General features: G+C 42.2%; 1 protein-coding gene across 3 annotated transcripts in view; it reads left to right on the forward strand.

Annotated features, from left to right (window-relative positions):
* Positions 1–22,049, forward strand: part of CASKIN2 (CASK interacting protein 2) — a 1,742,750-nt gene that overhangs the window by 1,520,391 nt on the left and 200,310 nt on the right. For all 3 annotated transcript variants that reach the window (XM_044084941.1, XM_044084943.1, XM_044084942.1), the window contains one exon: positions 14,249–14,315. In XM_044084941.1, coding sequence (XP_043940876.1) covers positions 14,249–14,315 — 67 coding nt within the window. The remainder of the gene's footprint in view (positions 1–14,248; positions 14,316–22,049) is intronic.

A 22,049-nucleotide genomic window follows, 5' to 3' on the forward strand; every position in this document is an offset into this window, starting at 1 on the left:
CAAACCAGGGTTGACTGGGCAATAGTAAGGGCTTTATCCATCTATGGCACTGGAATGAAGTAAAGACTAAGACTTATGATAATTTATTTCACGGTGGATGAAAATAATGTGGTTTCAAGTATTTGGATCACTGGCCACATGGGACACATTAAATGTCAGAACCAGAGTATTTATCCTCAACCATTGAAACCAGCATCTCCAAAACAACTTTCATTTGTCCACTAGATTTGATTCTGATGGACCATTCATCTCAGATATCAGAAAGCCTTTTTATTAGGCAGAACTGTTTTGCTAAGCAGAAATTATTCTCATCGTGGTCAAAAAAGTACCTATTTTCTCCACAGTCAGTGTTTTCTTGGACATATATTCAGCTTGGGCCTCCATCATTTCACATACATGTGTACATGTTTGTAGTCTCACTGCAGTGTCATACACAGCACAGCTGTGGGCTCAGCTCATTTTTTTGCGGAATGTTGCTTCTCCTTCTGTTGTCACTCAGTAGGATTGAAATTCATTTCTTGAATGACCATCTTCTCCATCTTGCAGGTTTTGTTACTTCAGACTATTTAGAGAAACCTTATTTAACCTTTTACAAAGGTAGGATTTTTCTTTGAGTCAGACAGCATTTCTTACCTAAAGTGGTTTCAGAATTGTCATTCAGGTCAGGCTATCCATCTCTTTATTTTCTTCCTAAGAGGCTGAGTCCAAGCAGGACAGGGTATTCCACAATGGAGATGAACACTACCAGTTTAGGTTGCACTTGAGGAGGATGGATGAGATGAGGAATACAGACAAACTGTTCATCATCTTTCTTTCAGATAAGGAGGACTTGGCAGTGGCCATGTAAATGCTAGCCAAATGACCAAATCATATTTTGTCACTGGGCAGCCAATTAGGCACTAACAAATGTAGTAAAAGTCCACTCCATTAGATTTGTTACTGCCTTCAGTGCCTGCTTCAAGAAAGTGTTGCATACATTTATACTGTTGCCACTTAGTTACTAAGGAATACCTTCATCAGACATTATAGAATGGATCTTGACTCTAGGAGTTGAGCTTCCTTGCTACTTTTATTGCCATGGGATTTGGCCTTTCTGTGCTTTTCTTCATTGGTTCATAGGTAAGTGTTGGCTAACTGCCCTTGAGGGCCAGTTTAATCCTAGCAAGTTTGCTTTTTGTGTTCGAATTTACCAATCCCATTTGGTTACAGACTGGCCTTGGCCATCCAATGGTCGATAGTTATATATTACCTCTAATGAGAATAACTGTGACCATATCATAGATAATTTAAGGGGACATGTGCATGGGATAAAGCATTTAGGAGTTACATCTGTCCATTAGTAGTTCAGGGGACAGTCCAGGGGTAAATGTTCTGTTTCCCATCCATAGATCCAAGTTGCTCTTGAATGTGGACAAGGATGAACTTTGTTTATGTGGATGGGGAGTCTGTTCCAGAGCAGCGGTATTCTCTGCGAGATATACCTGTCCTTCCTAACCATTCTGTTGATTTTGCATAAGAGGTTTTGATCCCTAGACTGAGTATTTCTAATGCCATCTGACTTGCTGATGTGCAGTAAATCCATCAGTATTGGATTGGAGTATGCCTTGTTTACCAGGCACAGGTCACCTCTTAGCAGTCTGTAGGATAAAGAGTATATGGGCAGGGTTTTGAGTTGGTCCATGTAGAACATGCTGTTTCGGTTTTGTATCCTTTTAGTAAAGGCATCTCTGGGGGCATTCCAGTTGTTGCATGTGTCTGAACAAGTACATACCAAAGGGGACATTGCATTCAATGATTGGCCTAATGAGGGCTGAGTAAAGAGGGACAATGACCTGCCTAGATCTAGATGCAATCCTTTTGTTTTCTTACTGTGCAATTTAGAAGGATTTTAACAATGGACATATGTTGGTTGAAAGTTAAGTCACTGTCCAAGTAAGTTCTCAAATACAGAACAACTAGTCAGCCCTCAATGGTGTATCATCCGTGTGGTACTTCCCTGTGATAGGTGACTTCTCAAAGGGTACAGTAATGCATTTTTTGGCATTTAGATTCAGTCCATGAGCTTGGCTTCAGCTATTTATTTGGGACAAATCTTCCTGCAGGATGGCAAAGCCATTTGGGGATTTATCTGCAAACATAGTCAGCCAGAGCTCTTTGGTATTTGCTTTTACTTCAGAAAAGTAGATACTAAACTGTCATTCTAGTTTCTACCTTTTTGATAAGCTTCGATGAACTGTTTGGAAGTCTTCCCATCAGTTATCCCCTACAGAATAACCCTTAAAACAGGTATAACAAATGTGAATACTTGCCTTGTTACATGATCTTTGGAAAGACTTCAGAAGTAGCTGTTTAATTACACTTTTGTAACCCCTTTGAATTGACACAGTAGCAACTTAGTCACATTCAGTGCCTGCGCATTCCGTGAGTTTATAATTTTTTACCATTTTCCAGTTGCTTTCTTTCAGCTGCTGCTCACTTATTTCCCATGTAGGCAGTGTCAGAAGGCATAGGACATTATTTATCCTTGCAATATGGCATGGTGATAGCACTATATGTGCCAGAGGAGGAACATTTATCCACAGGACATGAGCTTGCAAGTAGATGTTTGCTGAAGGATCTTTGTCAGGAAGAAGAGCCACATGTTACCCACTGCAAAGGTTCTACACAAAGTTCTGCTGGTGTAGTGAGTACTCACTTACCTAATGCACATGTTCACAGTTTTATAAGAAATAAAATGCTTAGCTCACATTTACAGCAGTGCTTATTTTACTCAGAGTAGTTAGCTTTTCAAAACTGGGAGTATGACCAGCTTCTTAGCTTACTTCCAAGTGTCATTAAACAAAAGACTATGTTGCTTATACCCATAATGTATTAATTGGTGTCAGACATTTCTGTCTTGTACTAACAACCTCAGGGTTATTCCCCAAACCTGGCTTGAGTATAAAACGTGTTTACTTCTCCATAAAAGTTATCCCCTCCACTCCACTCAAAAGCAAAGACAGTTTCAGTTACTTCTGCAGTCATAAGGAAATGCTGTTTCGGATGAGTAATCTTATCTGTAAATAAACTGTCTACAGATACATGTGTGATAAGCATTATATCAGACATATGTAGATAAATTATCTCTACATGCCATTATATTTCTGAGATATGCATAGGAAAAAATTATTTGTAGCCTTTGTTTTTTTTGAATAAGCATCTTCATTAAATCACAACTAAAACAGTGTCACAGGTACACGTGCATTAATAGAAAACACATCTTAGAAACATTTGTATTGCAGTATACACATTCCCCTTTTAACAACCATTCAATGTGGTATTACATAAAGTGTTCATTTCCTTACTTCTCTTAAACCTCATTCTTCCTCCTGAACATTATTCTTCATGTATTATTACTTATTTATGTAATTTTCTGTTTCCTTCTCACCTCCAGTTCTTTTACCTCCTTTACAATGTTCAGTACTTCAGTTGTAGTTGGTTTATATTTTGATTTCCATTTTCTAGTTGTTAGTTGCATTAAACTTAGTTACATTGTCTAGGCAGTTCAGGGCTGATGTCCCATTTTAAAAGAATTATTTCCTTAGTTAAAACAATTTGTTCCCCCTCTTGTGTACCCTTAATGCCCATGTAAAGTGTGCAAGAAAGTCCCCATCATCTTTATATTTTTTTTTCGTTGTCTATTTGATTTGTTTACTAGGTAAGTGGGCTGCTTTCAAGACCCTTTTCCTTCATCATCTGGGCCAAAAAACAGCAGTTACTTAAATGTTTTGCATTTAACATAATTTGCTCTGTGTGTCTTGCAAGCGCTTCACCATTTAAAGTTAAGCTTTTGACAACAGTTTCTGAAGACACTTGAGCCTTTGACATTAGTTCTAAAATGACATGACACACACAGCAATTCATTGTTTACAGTTTTACATTCTGCGTCATTTTGGTGTACAAAGGAAAATCATTTGTTTACTTTAGTATTATGCTGTTTCTGACAAAGTGTGGTTTGTGCTCTCCATCTGCCTTCTACTTCATTCATATTGATGAAAGTCTTAGCATCATCTTTACTTATCAAATCCGCATGTACCTGGATCTACAGCATCACTGTGTAGCTCTTGGTGTAAGTGTTTAGAGATAGGCCTTACACTGAAGGAAGTCACTTACACCGAGACCAAGTCTTTTGAAATCAGGGCAGTCTTACACTGAGAGCATCTCTTTTGGAATTTGGCCCAGTATGATGGGTGACCCTTCCTTCTTGGGAAGAGAAGTGTGGCCATCCATTTAGAAACTAATTTTCGTGATGAGAGAGACATTGGTAGCTAGCAAACTGAGAAGGACAGACCAGATTTCCCTATCCCTAGCAGCAAACCTCAGGTAATCCTGTGAGTTCCCAAGTGTTTCTGGGCAAGTTAAAAGATGTGATTTGAACATTATATCCTTGCTTTGCCCAGGTGCCTCCTGTTACGGACGATGCCTAATGTGTGTCATCTGGAAGACGCCCGAGGGTAGCCTAGTTGTTTTGTGTAAGATCTCTTCCTCACATCTCCAGGGTTCATTACTGACCTTTATTTATTGTCTTTGTGGAGTTTACATGATTTCCCTTGTCTACATGTTTCTTTCTCCAGATACTCATCCATAAGAATTGTTACTTTAAGTATGATTCATCACCAGGGGGATTATGTCACAGGTGAGTGTCTGACCATGTGGGTTCACTTCCAGAATTTTCAGATATCTCCAGGTGTAGCCTACTTCTCCATAGTGCAGATGTCAGTAGGACACATGATGTAAGAGTGAGAAAGATGCATCTGAAAAATAGGTAGTTAGAGATGCCAAGCAGCCAGAGATTAAAGAAAAAAATTAGCCAGGAAAGCTTCTGTGGATAGCATGAGGCTTTTGTGACCTCATCAGTCCTGTATAGGTATGAGCTTGCCAATCTCTGACATAGACATCTCTTACTAAAACATCCATCTATCCTGACCTGTTACGATTTAATGTTCCATTACAACTGAACACCAATTCACAGGCAATTGCAGTTGGCCAGTGAGTTCCCCCATAGCTAGGAACCTTTATCCTGCACCTACAGATATTTCTGTATTCTTCTTGCCTGAGAAAGAAAATACAGGGAGAAGAAGCTGCACATAGACATAAAGAAGATAGTAGGTGTTAATCAAGCATCAAATCCTTTAGTACATTCTGGAAACCAGAGATCCTGAATCTCTTACCAGACATCACCATAGTTATGTGGTATGCAACTAAACAACTGGAAGACATTCATAACATGTCTGCAGGCTAGTGATGCAGATTTAAATTTCAGCATGTTTTTGAGGGCAACTTACATAACCAGCACAAGAGAATTCTATGGCAGACCAGTTAAGCAGGACCACAGCAGATCCTCATGAGTGGATACTGGATTGCATTATTGGACCGTACAAAAAAATTGGGTGCACCAGATACAAACCTTTTTGTTTCTCCACGCAGTAGACATCTAAGGAAATTGTGCTCCACAGCACCAGGCAAACAGGCTTGGGTAGTGGATACCTTCTGTCTGAACTGGATGGGTTTGTTTCTGTATGCTTTCCCTCCAGTGCCCTTGCTTTTAAGATTAGTTCAAATTCAAATACAGGAGGAGAGGTCAGAAATTATTCTAATTACCCACATCCAGCATAGTTTCTCCTACCTTCTTCCGATGGCAAGAGAGAAGCTTCTGCTAGTGTGCCAGCATATGAACCTTCTGATGTAGTGCAGAAGGGTCCCTGGTGCACTCCACAGTCAGACTAGCAGCTTGGAAATTATAACTTTGTTATCCTTTAGGCACCTTTAGTCTGAGGACAAGCTAAAATGATGAAAAAATATAGGAAGCTAAGTACCAGGAAGTCCAAGCTAACTAAATGTAAAAGAGTCTCCCTCTAGTGTCAAAGCAGATGGACATGCCAGTAGTTCTCTCTGAGCCATTGTCTTCTAGTTTGTCTTATTACTTCCAGAAAGCACATCTTTACTTCTGCTTCAGTCAGACAACTCCAGAATGGCATCCTTCTCCTCCTCATGTTGAGGTCCCAGGGAAATATTTACTGGCCTGGGACCTGCATTTCATATTGAAAAAGCTGACCTTACCACCCTTTGAACCAGCTGCAGTAGTACTTCTTAAAACGTCTAAATTGGAAAACTGCCTTCCTTATTGCTAGGAGGGTCTCAGAAATCCAAGCCATCATGTGCAAAGAGCCTCTCTTGCAGTTCCACAAAGACAAAATGACCTTGTTTACTAATCTTTCTTTTACATCAGAGGTTATTACTGAGGTTTTCCTCAATCAGGCAGTCAGCTGTCCAGATTTTTCCCTCAAATTCCTAGGATTGTGGGGAAAAGATCCTGCATTTCCTGGATGTGCTTATTCAGCTTGAAGTACTATCTGGCCACAACTAAAGTCTAGAAAATTGGGCCATTTGTCTCCCTTGCAGTAAACAAGTGTTCACAGTGACAAAATAAAAGATTTCTAAATAACTAGCACGTGACATCAGTTTTCTTTCAAGTCTCATGGCAGGGTCCTGCAGGGGTCAGACCTCATTTCACAAGGGGATAGAGCAACTACCAATGCCTTACTCAGATGTTAGTGCCCAGGAATCTTAGAGGTGGCAACCTGGTGTCCATCATTTCACACATTCTCAAAGTACTATGATTGGATGAGATAACCCGGGAAAAGTCTGTATTTGTTTCTGCCATTCTGAAGGACACTGTTTAGTCCTCCTCCAAGCAGTGAGTTAGCCACCTTCCTTAGAAGATCCAGGTTTGAGAATCTTCCTTATAGTGATGACCACAACAGTGACCCACAAAAAGCAAAGTGTATTTGTGAAGGCAACTTACTGTAACCTGTAGGTGTTCAAGTGTGGTCACTGTAACTGGTAGGTGTTCAGGTGTGGTCACTTTTGCAGTTTGTCCTCCATCTCACCCTCCTCCTGTTCCAGAGTGGGTTCCCATATGCCCCTTCAGACTTGTACAGCAGCCCTCTTTTCTCTCTCTAGGTTTTAGGTTAATGGAGGGCTTGAATTCCCCATGTTACAGAATGCAACCCTGGGCAGGTTTTTGCAAATAGTTTGTGAAATAGGCTTGCCGCTGACATGATTAGTGGGCAAGAATGAACTAAAGATGGCATAGGTAGATGCCACCTGTTTACTAGGTACATATAGATGCCTGAGGTAAGGCAACATCAGCGCAGCCCTGTTGAAAGGACGCTTAGTTCTGGAAGTTAAGCCAGATGTTGGACTCAGCTAGTGGCAAATTCCTCTATATTGGTGCCTGCGTTAGTAACCTCACTAGTAACTTCACCCAAACAACTACAGTTGGGGTAAGCAGCCTACACAGCTGTACCTTTACCTGCTTCCATTTAGTCTATCCACTGTTTCCAAAGTACTGAGTATTTACAAAATGCTGTTTTTTACTGACTGTAGAGTACAAGGCATTCCCATCTACTTGCAATTGGATGACTGCCTGATCAAGTTAAATTCTCAGCAACGGCTGAAGAAAGTAATGCACTGTACAGTTCAGTGCTTCACCACACTGGAGATTTCCCCTTAGCCTGCAGAAATCCAGTCTGTACCACAATGTGTTTTCTGGGGTTCGTTCTGGACACACAATTTTAAAGTATATCCCACAGAGAAAAAGTAGCAGTGTTGACAAACTTTCTTCTTTGTGCCCTCCTAAATCCTCATTGTATCTTTTTTTTTAGTTGATTATACCCCTATGATTACTGACCATAATACCTCCTGAATGGGATGCTGTTCATTCCTACACACTACCCAGAGAAGTTGTTGTCCAAGCAGCCATGAGGGTTGCTAGTTCCTCTACCAGCTTACCCAGTAAGGATTGAGTTTGTTTCACTCACCCTTCAGAGAGCACTCTCTCAATGCAAGCTCTTCCATGAGAGTACCTAATTAAAGTAGTGAAAGGAAGTGAAGTGCCAATCAGAGGGTATCTGTTCTTGTTCCTCCATCTAATTTTTTTCCTATTTGCTCCAGGTTTCTTCCACTTACCATAGATGAACTGTGAATGTTTCAGTGTGTGTGTGTGTGTGTGTGTGTGTGTGTGTGTGTGTGTGTGTGTGTGTGTGTGTGTGTGTCTGTCTGTCTGTCTTCCTGTCTCCCTCTCTCTTTATATCCCATTATAGACTGGTATCAAACCAGGATTAGTTTGTTTTCCTTGTGCTCATTGGGGCTGAGATGGGCTACAGCTCTTTCATGACCTGAACTTGGTAAAACAGCTGTCAGAGTGCATGGGTGAATGAATGAATGAATGAATGTTAACCTGCATTTCTGCAGTGTACAAAGGCAGTGTCTCTCTAGTTTTAAGCTGTTGATGGGCTATGATTAAGCATACAATACATTTTCAACAATTTTCAGTCCTAGCAGTTGGTACCTGTAACATCCACTTGCTGTCCCACCACATACTTGGCATCTTTTAACTGATCTGTTGGTTTTCATAGGTTCATAGGTGTGTTCTAGACTAGTGGCCTTAGAGCCTTTACAAACCTCGTCCGTAGGATTACCCTAGCATCATGCCACCCAACCTTAGTTCCCAGTGCCTCTGTCAAGTAGAGCCACTTGAGTGATCCCCGGGGTGAATTTTCTATTTCCTATCCATTCATCATAACTTCTCTTGAAGAGGGCCAGTGAGGTGCTCCGCTTGACATGTATAGGAAGTCTATTCCATAGCATGGGCAGTCTCTGGGTTATGAACCTGTCCCTCCAGCTTGTTCTGTTGATTGTGGTAATGAGGTTGAGGTCTCTGGAGTGTGTAGTGCGGAGGGATTGGGATTTCTTTAGATGTAGCATTTCTAACAGAGCTGGGTCAGATATGGCTTTATAAGTCAAGCAGATCCTGCCTTCTAAACCTGGTGGACTTTTTTGAAACAGTCACTAGAGCCATAGATGAAGGTAAAGCAGTTCATACAGCCTACCTGGATCTGGCAAAAGCCTTCGACACAATACCCCACTCAGGCATCATAGACAAGCTCAACAGCTTAAATGTAAACCCGTTTGTCACAAGATGGGTTGCAAACTGGCTAAAGGACAGAACCCACAAAGTCAGAATAGCTGGAGCTATGTCAGACTTTAAGCCAGTCACAAGTGGAGTCCCACAGGGCTCTGTCTTGGGACCCCTCTTGTTCGGCATTTCTTTCTCAGACATGCAGGCAAACATAGGAGGGGTTGTGGCTGACAGAGTTCGCAGATGACTGCAAACTAGGCGCCATAGTCGATACACCAGCTGACACATGCATCCTTCAGAAGGGCCTCACAGAAACAGACGACTAGTGCCAGAGTCATGGCCTTAAACTAAATGCCAAAAAATGTATAGTCATCCCCTTTGAAAAACAGTACCCACAAATTACCACATAGGTGGTAATCCATTAAGTACGGAAAAAGTAATCGGAGACCTGGGGACCCAAGTTGACAGTGACCTCTCATTTGACACCCACATCGCCAAAGTGGTTAGAAAGACCTTCTACCTTGCCCACCTTATCATGAAGGGATTCACTTCCAGATCAAAGGATGTCATTGTACCCTTATATTCCTCCCTTATCAGGCCTATGATTGAGTACAATGCTCCATTTGGTATGTACCTCACCCGGCACCTGCAGCAGCTGGAGAGACCCCAAAAGTACCTTACCAAGAGGATCAAGGGTCTCCAACATATGTCATATGCTGCCAGACTAAAAAAGCTCCAACTCTATTCAGTAGCATACCGCCTGCTCAGAGGTGATCTGTGCCTGACGTACAAGACCATGTCCAATTCGGAATTAATGGACATGCTCCACCTCAAAAAATCCAAATCCATCAGAGCCACGAGAGCTAAAGATCTAAACCTCAGCACAAATATGAATAGGACATGCTGGAGGGACAGATTCATAACCCAGAGGCTTCCCGCTCTCTGGAACAGGATCCCAGTCCATGTTAGGCAGAGCCCCTCACTGACTCTCTTCAAGAGAAATCTTGACGAATGGATGGGTGATCGTAGGTTTACCCCGGGGGTCATCTCTGTGTCATTACTAGACAGAGGCACAGTATAATAAATTTAATTTGTACACTTTTGTATCATTACATGGGGTGGCGAGAGCCACATACACTTTGGCTAGGCTTATAAATGCCCTAGGGCAGATAGCCTAGTACTATACTATGAAACTATGAAACTATAAGCAGAGATTGCCTCTAAATTGGCGATATGAGATGGAGAATAGTTGGAGTTTTTTGAGTCTGTACCATATAGGCCAAGTGTTTAAGACCTAAGATCCTGTTTGTGAGGTATTTTTGCGGTCTCTCCAGTTGTTGTAGGTGTCTAGTGAGGTACATGCCAAATGGGGCATCATACTCTATGACTGGCCTAATGAGGGAAGAGTAGAAGGAGGCAATGACCTCTTTCTTCCTGGATGCAAAACCCTTAGTAATGAGATGTGCCACATAGAAGGATTTTCTGACCACAGTGGCAATGTGGTGGTGAAAAGAGAGGTTGCTGTAAACCTGTGTTCCCAGATCTCTTATGATGCCTTCTGTGTTCAGTGGACTACCATCAATGTGGTAATTCATGGGAACCGGGTTTTTCCCAAAGGAGATGAAACATTTTTTGGCACTGAGCTTAAGGCCATGGTTCTGACACCAGTCATTGGTCTCAGTGAGGCCTTTCTGTAGGGGTTGATGCCTAGCTTAGTACGTTTTTCTTTGATTCCTGAGTTGGGAGTGGTATCAATGGCCTTGACTAGATCAAGGTAGGCTGTATGAACCACCGTGCCTTCATCCACAGCTCTGGTGCCTGACTCAAAGAAGTCGACCAGGTTCAGTAGGCATGATCTAAAACCAAACTGTGTGGGATTCAGAGTTTGGAGGTTCCCTATATCTTTGTTTATTAGGTTCATGATGATGCATTCCATAGCTTTGTATATCAGACTTGTCAGACAAATGGGGCATTAGTTCCCATGGTCTGTAATCGCTCCTCCTTTGTGGAGAGGGATGACTGTAGCAGTGCGCCATTCGGTAAGGACAAACCCTGAGGTGAGGCTGTGATTAACGGGGCACGCAGGTGAGGTGCCAGTTCACTCTGTAGTTCATGTAGAACACAGCCAGGGATATTGTCAGGTCCCATAGAAGCTGTATTCTTGGTCTTGGACAGTGCTGGTTTAACCTGTGCAGCAGTAATACTGGGTTCATGGCAATCTACTGGTATTATGATTTATCCTTTGGTGGGGGAGAGATGGGTAAAGTTGGCACGGAGTCTGTCGGCCAGTATATTGGCAATATCTGTTGGCTCAGTATAGGAGTTGCCATTGTGCAACAGCTCTGAGCAAATCTGGGTATTGCCGTGGAGATTCTTTAGATAACTGTAGAAGGTCTTGTGGTTGTCTTTACTATCTGCTGCAATTCTGTTTTCATAGCTGGCTTTAGAGGATTTGATGAGGGATCTCAACTTTTTGTTGAGGCTGATAAGGGAGTTTTTCCATTCTTGGGACTTCACCTTATTTCTCATCAGTTTCCTCCTTCTGTTGTAGAGTTTGTTTATGGCAAGGGACCACCAGATTGGCTTCCTTTTTTTGGAGGAGAGCGTCTTGGTTCTTTCTGGTATGTCGAGATCCATGCATTTGTGTACATGTTCATACAGGGCATTAATGTAGGATTTGGCGGTCATGCAGCTGTTCTCCAATTGCATTGGTGCCGTAAAGTTAGCCACCTCTGTTTTTAGGAGCCCAAAGTTAGCTTTGGAGAATTTTTTCATGGTGGCTACCTTTGCAGGGGGGGGTGTGTGGATTTCCAAGGTGATTAGTTTGTGGTCAGATCTAACCAGGGAGGAATTGACTGTTGGTACAGAGCAACGGTCACCCATGTTAGTAATGAGCAGGTCGAGGATGTTGCTATGTCTAGTGGGGGTAAGAATGAGCTGGTCCAGGCATTGGAATTAATGAATTTGAGGAAACGTTGGGCAAATGTATTGGTACAAGAGTAGTTTTTCCAGTTAATGGAGGGGTAGTTGAAGTTGCCCAGTATGAGAGTGTTAGGTTGGATCCTACAATTCTCCAGGGTGCTTAGGAACATGGAGTGTGAGTCTTGGGTCATGGTTGGGGACCTATAGCAGGCTACGAGCTGAATTGCTGTCTTACCCAATGTTAGCTGCACCTGAAGTATCTGATGCGTCATGTTGGGCTACCATTCTGGAGGTGTACGCATCCTTTATGAATATGGAAACATCACCGCCTTTGGAGCTTTGGTCCAAGTTCTGGGGCCAAAAGGTATGGAATGAGTTATAACCTGGTAGTGCAGGGGTGTTATCTGCTGCCTTGAACCAGGTCTCTGTTACAGCACAAATGTCAATGTTCTCTATTTTAAGGAGTGCTTCAAGCAAGTGCATTTTGAGATTTAGACTTCTAGCATTGAGCAGCATAACCCTCAGACTGCATTTGTTTGTAACTGTTACGGTGGTAATTTGGTCTTTGCAACACCTCCTAAAAAAGGCACTGTAGGGGGGGCAAGAGCCTTTGCCAGTATCTGGAAGCCCAGGGGTGATAGATGCAGGCCATCTCTGGCAAAGCATCTAGGTCTGTTTAGGCTTAGTCCATAGGTACTCCTACTGTTAGAGAATCATTTTTATTCAGTTTATCCACCTAAGCAAAATTATATCCGCATTTTACTTACATGACCAGTTCCAGTCCAAAAAGTGCAACTACCATTGAAGAGGTTGGCTCCACTCATTTCAGCCATAGATGGCAAGAGTTATAACTCATGATAATTGCAATTTCCCTTCTCTGAATGAGTGAAACAAAACATGTAAAATAAGTCAGAACTGGGGAGTATTACATTCAAGACTTTGCTAAGTCAGAATTGGAGAAGATTACATTCAATATTTTATCTTATCACTGTGAAGTATTGCACACCCATTTAACATGGGCTGTCTAGCTTTGCTGTCCGAAATGATGATAATTTTTGTAGAATATCAGAGACAAGAGTAGTCATTGACTGTTGAAGCTTTGTATTAAGAGTGGGCTAGAGCATGGCAGGGTGGGTCACACAGTCCTCACATGCTATGGAAATCTGTGATTAACAGAAGTCAGAAATAAAGGAGTATACCTGTTAAACAATGAAAATAGCATGAAGTAAGAACAAACTTTTCTAAGTGTCAGTTGAGTGATACTATCTGGAAAGGATATAATACAGTTTGTAAGTGAGATGATAAAATTAATTTTATTTATGCTAGTAAATCGGAACACAATGAAAGTCTTTATTAATATTGGCCAAATAAAAATGGTCAGTATCTTCAAGTATAATTTTCTAGCCCCTCACTCCTGTTCACTTACATTCCCACTGCAAAGTTACGGTAGCTTAAGGTAGAGGAAACCCATTTCCTTGCTTAGAAGTACCCATGACCAAGGTAAATTGTTGAGGATGGGTTTTGATGGAAGTAACATATTGTACTTTTATGAGTAGAAGACTGTGATATATCTGGTAAGTGCTGTGGCATGAAAAAAAATAAACATCACAGCTTGGGCCATTAAAAGTGGTGGAATAATTTGTCAGTCCCTGTTAGGGTTTCAAGGTAGCTAAGCGTTTGTTCATCCAAATCTCACATTAACACATCCTCATGCTTTGCCAGTTTTTACACTGTTCTGGCCTACTTACACAACAAGTTGTGCAGAACTAAATATATTGCATTAATCTTACTGCAGACACACCTGCTGAGATTTAAGTCCTAAGATGACAAGAAAATGGAGGCAAAGAACATTAAGTAGGAAGGCCAATAGTGCATGTCTCCATTACTTGCACAGACGTTTCACTGTACACTTCGTTCTTTACATCTGTGCACAAAGGGATCTTCCTGCCAATGAATGCCTCAGTACAGCAGAAATATTCTTAAGTGCTTGGTGGAAAAGCAATCATGTTTTGGATATAAAGCACTGTGGATTAAGTTGTTGGTATGAAATCTACTAAGAGTGGGAACCAGTTAAATTCAAGAACATTTCTGCACTTCTTACATCTGTGCTTGTTGTGAGTTCTGTCATCATTTAAGGAGATCCAATGCATGAAAAATTTGCAAGATAAGGGTTTGGTACCCTGATTCAATTTGTGCTCAGGAAAGGATCTGGCATTCTACACAACATTATCTCTTTAGAAATTATTGTAATACCTTATGGGCTGTCCGTAAACAATATTTGGTAGTTGAAAATGTGAAAAAGTTATTGTAATTTGATTTTGCAGTTTGCTTAGCTGTATAGTAACAATCTGTTTTGTAATGCAGCCAGTACTCCTTGGTGGGGAACAGCAGTGCATTCCAGGATCTGACAAACCTTATGATCCACCATTTGGTAAGTAGTACATCTATTTGTGTAGCAGTTAATTTGTTGTAGCATCAGATTTTTTATATGGTTATTTCTTTCTGTTATTTCCTATTGTGTAAATGAATTTTAAGATGTAAAATCTTAATATGTGAAAAGAACCATCAGGAATTCAAAAGATCCAGTGTGTGTGTTTGGTCCACAGCTGTTTAGTCGACTGTTTATGATTGACGAAGCAGTTAGTTGACAAGTTTCACCTCCCAAGCCCCTGCTTACACTTAACAAGGATACCAGAACTTGTCTGATATTTGAGATGCATGGCTAGGCTTAAAAAGGCCCTTGTGGTCATTAGCCTAGTAAACACCTATGAACCTATAAGGTGTCTGAGATCACACAATTCCTGGGGTTGGAGAATATAATCTTGGAGTTATATTTGTATGTATATATATATATATATATATATATATATATATATATATATATATATATATATAAACAAAATCAGCTGGTGGTGTGAGGAGTTCAGGGGGACTTACCCCCTGCAAAAAATGAAGTTTTTATTTGTTTATTTTAATTTTAAATTTTGAGTACACTTAGGCTGTTTCTCAGCACATGCATAGCGGTGTGTTAGCGTTTTCGATGTTTTTACATTGATGGTGAGTGTGTTCGATCTGTAGTACTTCACCTGTGTGTGTGTTTGTGTGTGTGTGTGTGTACATACATAAATACACCACACACACACACACATATATATATATATATATATATATATATATATATATATATATATATATATATATATATAGATGTATGTTTCTTAGAGTGTTTACTTCAACAAAATGCTTTGTTTTAAGTTGAATGTGTATATTGCCAAATGTCTAATTGTCAAGTATAATGGTTGCAGGAAATGCATAAGTAAGATGGATTAGCAGGTTAGGGTAGGGGATAGGTTTAGTTTTTTGTGTGTGTGTGTTTTATTGTGTTTGTGCAGGTGTTTGGGAAGTAGGGTTAAGTTAGGTGATAGTTTTGTGGTGTATGTGTGAGATGTTGAGTATATAGTGTGTGTATGTATTCATGCTTGTGTGTACTTGTCTTGTTTAGAGATATTCTTAAGGAAAAAGTTTTTTGGCAAGGTAATGTGTCAAGCTAGGATTAGGGGCTGGAACATTAGGGTTAGCACACGAGTAAAGTGAGAACACGGGGGAGTGTCATTTCAGTGACAAATTGGCAAAAATGGCTTCACCTCAGACCCACTTACTTCCAGAAGTAAACTATATCAAGTTGGCCTGCGCTGCATTGGAGGTAAGAGAAGAAATGATGGCAGGCCTCTCCCCAAGAAGCAAGAGGCATTGTTATGATCCTATTTATCCAGCCTGTCCAGTCTGACTTGTGAGTCCTTGAGCTGCTTGTAATATCTAAGCTGGTAATAATAGTGCTGTAACCTTGATCTTCTTTGATTTTTTCCTACTCATAATGCAGCTATGGGAGATGCATATGCCACCTTAGCATTCAGAAATGGTCATGATGAGAGAAGTGCTCCACCTCTTATACATACGTTTTGTAAGGCATTGTCTTTTACATTTCTTGTACTAATATAGATAATTATCTGTAGTTCCACTCTTCTGTTCCTCTGATGGCTCCTTTTTGATAGTTTGTTAATCGTTTTTCCTCATCATGTGGGCCTTGTTGTTCCTCATCATTTGGGCAATTAGGCCTACCTTCCTTAGCCTCATTCAAAAAAAAAGTGTATTTTATAGTGTCCGATATTTAGGCTTCTATTTAATTTCATCGTACCTGTCCCTAATTATCCTTACATTTTTTGGAGGGATTTTTGTGGTGGCAGATGTTTTGTCATTTTTTTTCCTGGCTGTGGAGAACAACAAATAGGAGGAGAAAAGTTTTAAAAATGTGTCTACAATGTAGCTACTAGAATCCTCCTCAAGATGTTCATGACCATCATGTAGCGTGTCTGGGAGTCAAACATCTCATTGCTGTACTGATGTCCTTCATGGATGCATCTGCAGTCATAACAAATGGGTTGTCCTGTCGTCAGGCAGCCCTTCGGTCGGCCGGATTCCAAAGTCTGGGTCCGGCTTCGGCTGATGTCGCACTTCACCCGATGTCATCTCTGCTGGTCTTCGGGTATAAAGGCATCAGCCGACGCCATTTTCCTCAGTCTTTCTTGCCGCGTGGCGCCCGAAGCAGAAGCTGTTCGCAAGTGCCGGTCGGTCAGATCCAGAGATTACTACTACCGAATACTACTTCGAAGACTTCTAAAAGCTAAGTACCCCGTTGGGGACTCTTTCTTGCCTCAGCCGATGTCAGAAAAACTCAATAACTGTTTAACTTGTGGGAAACAAATACCTCATAAAGATTTCCACTCTTACTGTCTGCCTTGCTTAGGCCCAGACCACGACGTAGCAGCCTGTTCGGCCTGTGCTTCCTTCAACCGACGAACGCTTAGGCGTTGGTCGGAGTTTGCTGAACAGTTTTTCGGATCAGATTTTGCGTACATTATGCCGTCGGATCCTCCGACTACCCAAATTGTTAAAAAACGCAAAGAAAAAGACCGACACTCGCGGTCCGCGGTTTCGGCCGAAACCACGGTTAAGCAAGCTGCGAGTGTCTCGGTTTCGGCCGAAGCCGAGAAAACCGGTCAATCTTCAGCCGAATCCATGACTACTACTGAGGCTCCTGCTACCTTAGTTGAATCGGTCTCAGAATTTTTGCCTACAACTGTGGTTCCTAGTGATTTATCAGACACCATCCCTTTGGATGTCTCTACCCCAGCACGTGGTGCTGCTAGGCCTCCTGCAGCCATGTCTATTAAGGCCTTTGCCAGGGCTAAAGCAGCCAAATCTGCTAAATCAGTGCCTGTTAAGCCCCCCTCACACAGGCCCACTTCAAGTTCACAAATGCTTACTCTGGCAGAAGATTTAATATCCTTAATTAGGGGATCCCAATCTCACCCAGACAGGGCCTCTCAGCCCCAGAAAAGAGACCTAGAGCAGAGCCCCGAGCCAGTGTCCTCTGATGATTCCATGGATGACTCAGACATTACCGACCAGCCAGAGGCCCCTTTTTCTACTTATGAAGATTCCGATGCTGAAGAATCCATTCCAGCTGCCTCTCCACCAGAGGAATTTTCCTTTGGGGAAACCTTACATGCCATGAGAGAACAATTCCAATGGCAGGGACAAGATTTCTCAGATTCAAGAAAAAGGCTTAGGACTTTTCTGCACTTACCACAACATAGGCCCTTAGCTATACCTCCTGTACTGCCTGTTGTGGATGATGCATTTAATGATGTTTGCACTGCTCCTGATTCTTTACCTCCAGCCCCTGCCAAACCAGATAGATTTTACAGGGTGCCAGACACTCATCACCACCTATACAAGGCCCCACTTGCAGATCCCGAAACTATATCCCAGGGGCCTAAGGCAGTAGCCTCGACCACAGCAAAACCCTATTCCTTCTGAAAGGGAATCCAGGTCCTTAGAGAGATGGGGGAAAAAGTTTACACCTCTGCTACTCTCTCAGCTAGAGCTTTAAACTGTCAGTTTCATATGATCCAATACCGAGTTTATGCTTGATCAGTTAACTAAAAACTGTCCTCTGATGAATCCTTAGATAAGAAATATGTATTAGAAATGGTGAATAACATCCAACAGGTTAGTAACCATTCCTTAAAATGTGGCTATGATGCACTGGAGGCTTCATTTAGATCAGCCATGACTGGCACAGTGATAAGAAGGCATGCATGGTTGAAAGAACAGGTCTTACCGGATCATGTTAAAGCAAAGCTGTTAGATGCTCCTATGGATAAGGCCAGTCTATTTGGTACTCCTGCCCAGCAAGTAATGAAGAAAATGGAAGAAAAGGCAAAATCTGTACAAACAGTTAAAGATTTCTTACAGGTTCAGCCCCCAAGGTTTAGCAGAAACTGGCCTGCCAAAAATTGGTCCTTTCCAGACTCTACAAAATCCCAAAGGGGCAGGAATAGACGCTCTAGAGGCAGAAATCAATCCAGAGGAGGTGCCTACAGAGGACGACAGTGGCAAGGCAATAACCGAGGCACAGACACAACCATTGCCACTGCAACAGGACAATCACAGTGACTACCAGGGAGCAAATAGCAGCACCTTTAGGCGGAAAGTTAGCCTTATTTTCGAAAAATTGGCACTATATCACAAAAGACAAGTGGATTTTGCAAACCATAGACCAAGGCTACCGATTCCACTTCCACACCTTACCAGTAAAAAGAGGAATGCCAAACCTACCTCCAAATCAAAAAATAGAAGCTCTACAGCAGATAGCGAAATTAACAAAGATGAGAGCTGTGGAAAGAGTACCAATAACAGAACAGGGCAAAGGATTCTACTCCAGACTCTTCCTAGTACCAAGAAAAGAGAAAAGTTGGAGACCTATTCTCAACCTGTCCGTCTTAAACACATACATCATTGTCCCAAAATTCAAAATGCTGACCCTACAGCAACTTCTTCCCATGCTGGGCAAGGAGTGTTGGCTGGTAACTCTAGATCTCAAGGAGGCATACCTGCACGTCCCCATTCGACCAAATTGCAGAAGATACCTCAGATTTCTTGCAGGATCAGAGCATTATCAATTCTCAGCATTGCCCTTTGGCTTATCTACTGTGCCCAGAGTATTCACAAAATGCCTGGCATCAGTAATCGCTCACTGCAGACTACAGGGAATCCAAATTTATCCATACCTGGACGACTGCCTGTTACAAGCGGACAACAAAAGCAAGCTGACAACAGATTTACAAAGGGTCATTTACTTGCTACAAGCCCTGGGATACACAGTCAATTTACAAAAGTCAAGGCTGATACCATCCCAAACAAGAACATTCTTGGGCTGAATTGGACACAGTAAAACAAATGGCATTCCTAACTGCAGAAAACAAAAAGAACTCCTCTTTACTTCTTGGCATTAACAAAGCAGAACAAACTAACAGCAAGAAAAGTTCTGCAGGCCTTGGGTTTCATGGCATCATGTATAATCTTGGTCCCACATGCCAGACTGCATATGAGAAAGCTACAGTGGTACCTAAAGAATTTATGGTCTCAGCACAGGCACAGCTTAGAAACAGAAATCCCACTAATCCCATGCCTAAAACAGGAGTTCCTATGGTGGGCACAAGCATGCCAGTCAAACCCAGGCTTACCCTTCCACAACTTTCGAAAGCAAGCCAAACCATCACAACGGACGCCTCAGACCTAGGATGGGGCGCACATGCTGGACAAATGCATACAAGGATTGTGGACTCAAGACCAGCTGCACCTGCACATAAACCAAAAAGAAATGCTGGCAGTAAAACTGGCAATCCAAAAATTCAGACCATTCCTCAAAGAAGGCCATTTGATGATAAGGACAGACAACACCACAGTCATGTGGTACATCAACAAACAGGGAAGCACTCATTCATACCCCCTATGCAGAATGACTTTGGACCTTTGGAATCTGGCTCTCAGCTACAACATCCAGTTGCAGGCAATATTTGTGCCGGGAAAAGAGAACACCCTAGAAGACATGTTAAGCAGAACCACCTCGGATGCTCACGAATGGATGCTACACCCAGACATCTTCAAGGCCATCACAAAGAAATGGGGAATGCCACAAATAGATCTATTCGCATCCCCACTCAATCACCAGCTCAAAAAATTCTGCACAAGGACATTCCACCCACTTGCATGGAAGGTGGACTCTCTATCCTTCAGCTGGAAAGGCCTGACAGCATATGCATTTCCACCTCTTCCCTTGATGCGGAAGGTACTACTGAAAATCAAAGAGGAACGCCCAAGGATAATCCTGATAGCTCCGAATTGGCCAAGACAACACTGGTACCCATTGCTAAGGAGCATGTCTCGGGAGAGAATGTGGTCAATACCCCTGATGCCTTTGATGTTGACTCAGAACAACTACAACATCATACATCCAAACCTAAAAACTTTGCAACTGACTGCCTGGAACATCACATAGCAGCAACTAACCCAGACCTTTCCCAAAGGGTTAAAGACATTATCCTTGAAGCCCGCAGACCTTCAACAAGAAGGAACTATGCAGGAAAATGGAAAAGGTTTGTCATTTGGAGTACTGAAAGAGGAAAAGATGTGTCGAACATAGATATTGCTAACATTCTGGAGTACTTGGCAGAGCTTTTACATACAGGCCTGTCCTATTCCTCCATCAAGATACATGCATCAGCTATTTCAGCAGAATACAGCTTCGATCCACCTGTCTTTTCGCATCCTCTACTCAGGCAGTTCCTCAGAGGGATCAAGAATGTAAAACCTCCTAGGAAACCACCATTACCAGCATGGGACTTGAACTTTGTGCTAGAAAAGTTGACACTCCCTCCGTTTGAACCAGCAGCAACAGCAGATCTGCAACACCTGTCATGGAAAACTGCTTTCCTACTGGCAATTGCCTCAGCAAGGAGGGTTTCGAACTACAGGCCTTAATGGCAGTGCAACCCTTCCTAATCTTCCATCAAGATAGGGTGTCCATGAGAACTAATCCTACATTTATGCCTAAGGTGGTATACAGAGTGTCTTTAAACCAGGCAATCCACCTACCTACCTTCTTTCCCAATCCACAGAACAGGGAGAAAGACTGCTGCATACCTTGGATGTACATAGGCAGTTACGCTACTACCTGGACAGAACCAAAAGTAACAGAAAAACTGACCAGCTTTTAGTAGCCTATGCAACAGGAAGGGAAGGAAAAGCAATTTCCAAACAGACAATCTCCAAATGGATAGGAAATTGCATAAGATTCTGTTACTCCTACCATGGAAAACCAATTCCACAGAACATAAGACCTCATTCTACAAGGGCTACAGCCACTACCACAGCTTTCTTACGAGGAGTGGCAACCAAGGACATTATTGAGGCGGCTACTTGGACCTCCGTGCATACATTTGCCAAGCATTATAATTTACCTCTATACTCTAGATCCCGAGCAGGGTTTGCCACTGCTGTACTGCAAGGGATCCTAACTACACCATAATTTTTCTTCCTCCACCCCTAGTTTGGCTATGGTATTCTACCCATTTGTTATGACTGCAGATGCATCCATGAAGGACATAGTACAGTTTTGTACCTACCATAAATGTAGATGTCCGAACTGGATAGCATCTGCAGTCAGGATTACCCACCCTCCTTCCCTCTGTGGTACTCCTAGGGTATTTACCCTCCTAATAGCTAGCTGGGCGAGTCTCTTATGGTGTATTTGTTTGTATATATGTACATACATGCTTATTTTTTGTGTTTGCCTTCTACTTTTTTGGAAACATTGGCATTTATCCAAAATTTAGCCTTCCAAGAGGGCAACTGGCATCTGGGGCAAGAAACACTGAGGAAAATGGCGTCGGCTGATGCCTTTATACCCGAAGACCAGCAGAGATGACGTCGGGTGAAGTGCGAGTTCAGCCGAAGCCGGACCCAGACTTTGGAATCCGGCCGACCGAAGGGCTGCCTGACGACAGGACAACCCATTTGTTATGACTGCAGATGCTATCCAGTTCGGACATCTACATTTATGGTAGGTACAAAACTGTACTTTCTATCTGCAAGGCCTGTGACCAGCATACCTCGTCAAACAGAAGGAATAGGTTTGTTAGCAAAGACTTGCGGCCTCTGGTTTCAGAGGCAGAAAGGCACAGGAAGGAAAGGACAAGGATAGGTCCAAGGGCAGGAAAAGGGATCAGGAATCTCCTGGTGCCAGACCTTCAAAAGCTTC

Source organism: Protopterus annectens, chromosome 10.part0, assembly GCF_019279795.1.
Source record: "Protopterus annectens isolate FY-2018-M chromosome 10.part0, PAN1.0, whole genome shotgun sequence".
Lineage (NCBI taxonomy): Eukaryota > Metazoa > Chordata > Ceratodontiformes > Protopteridae > Protopterus > Protopterus annectens.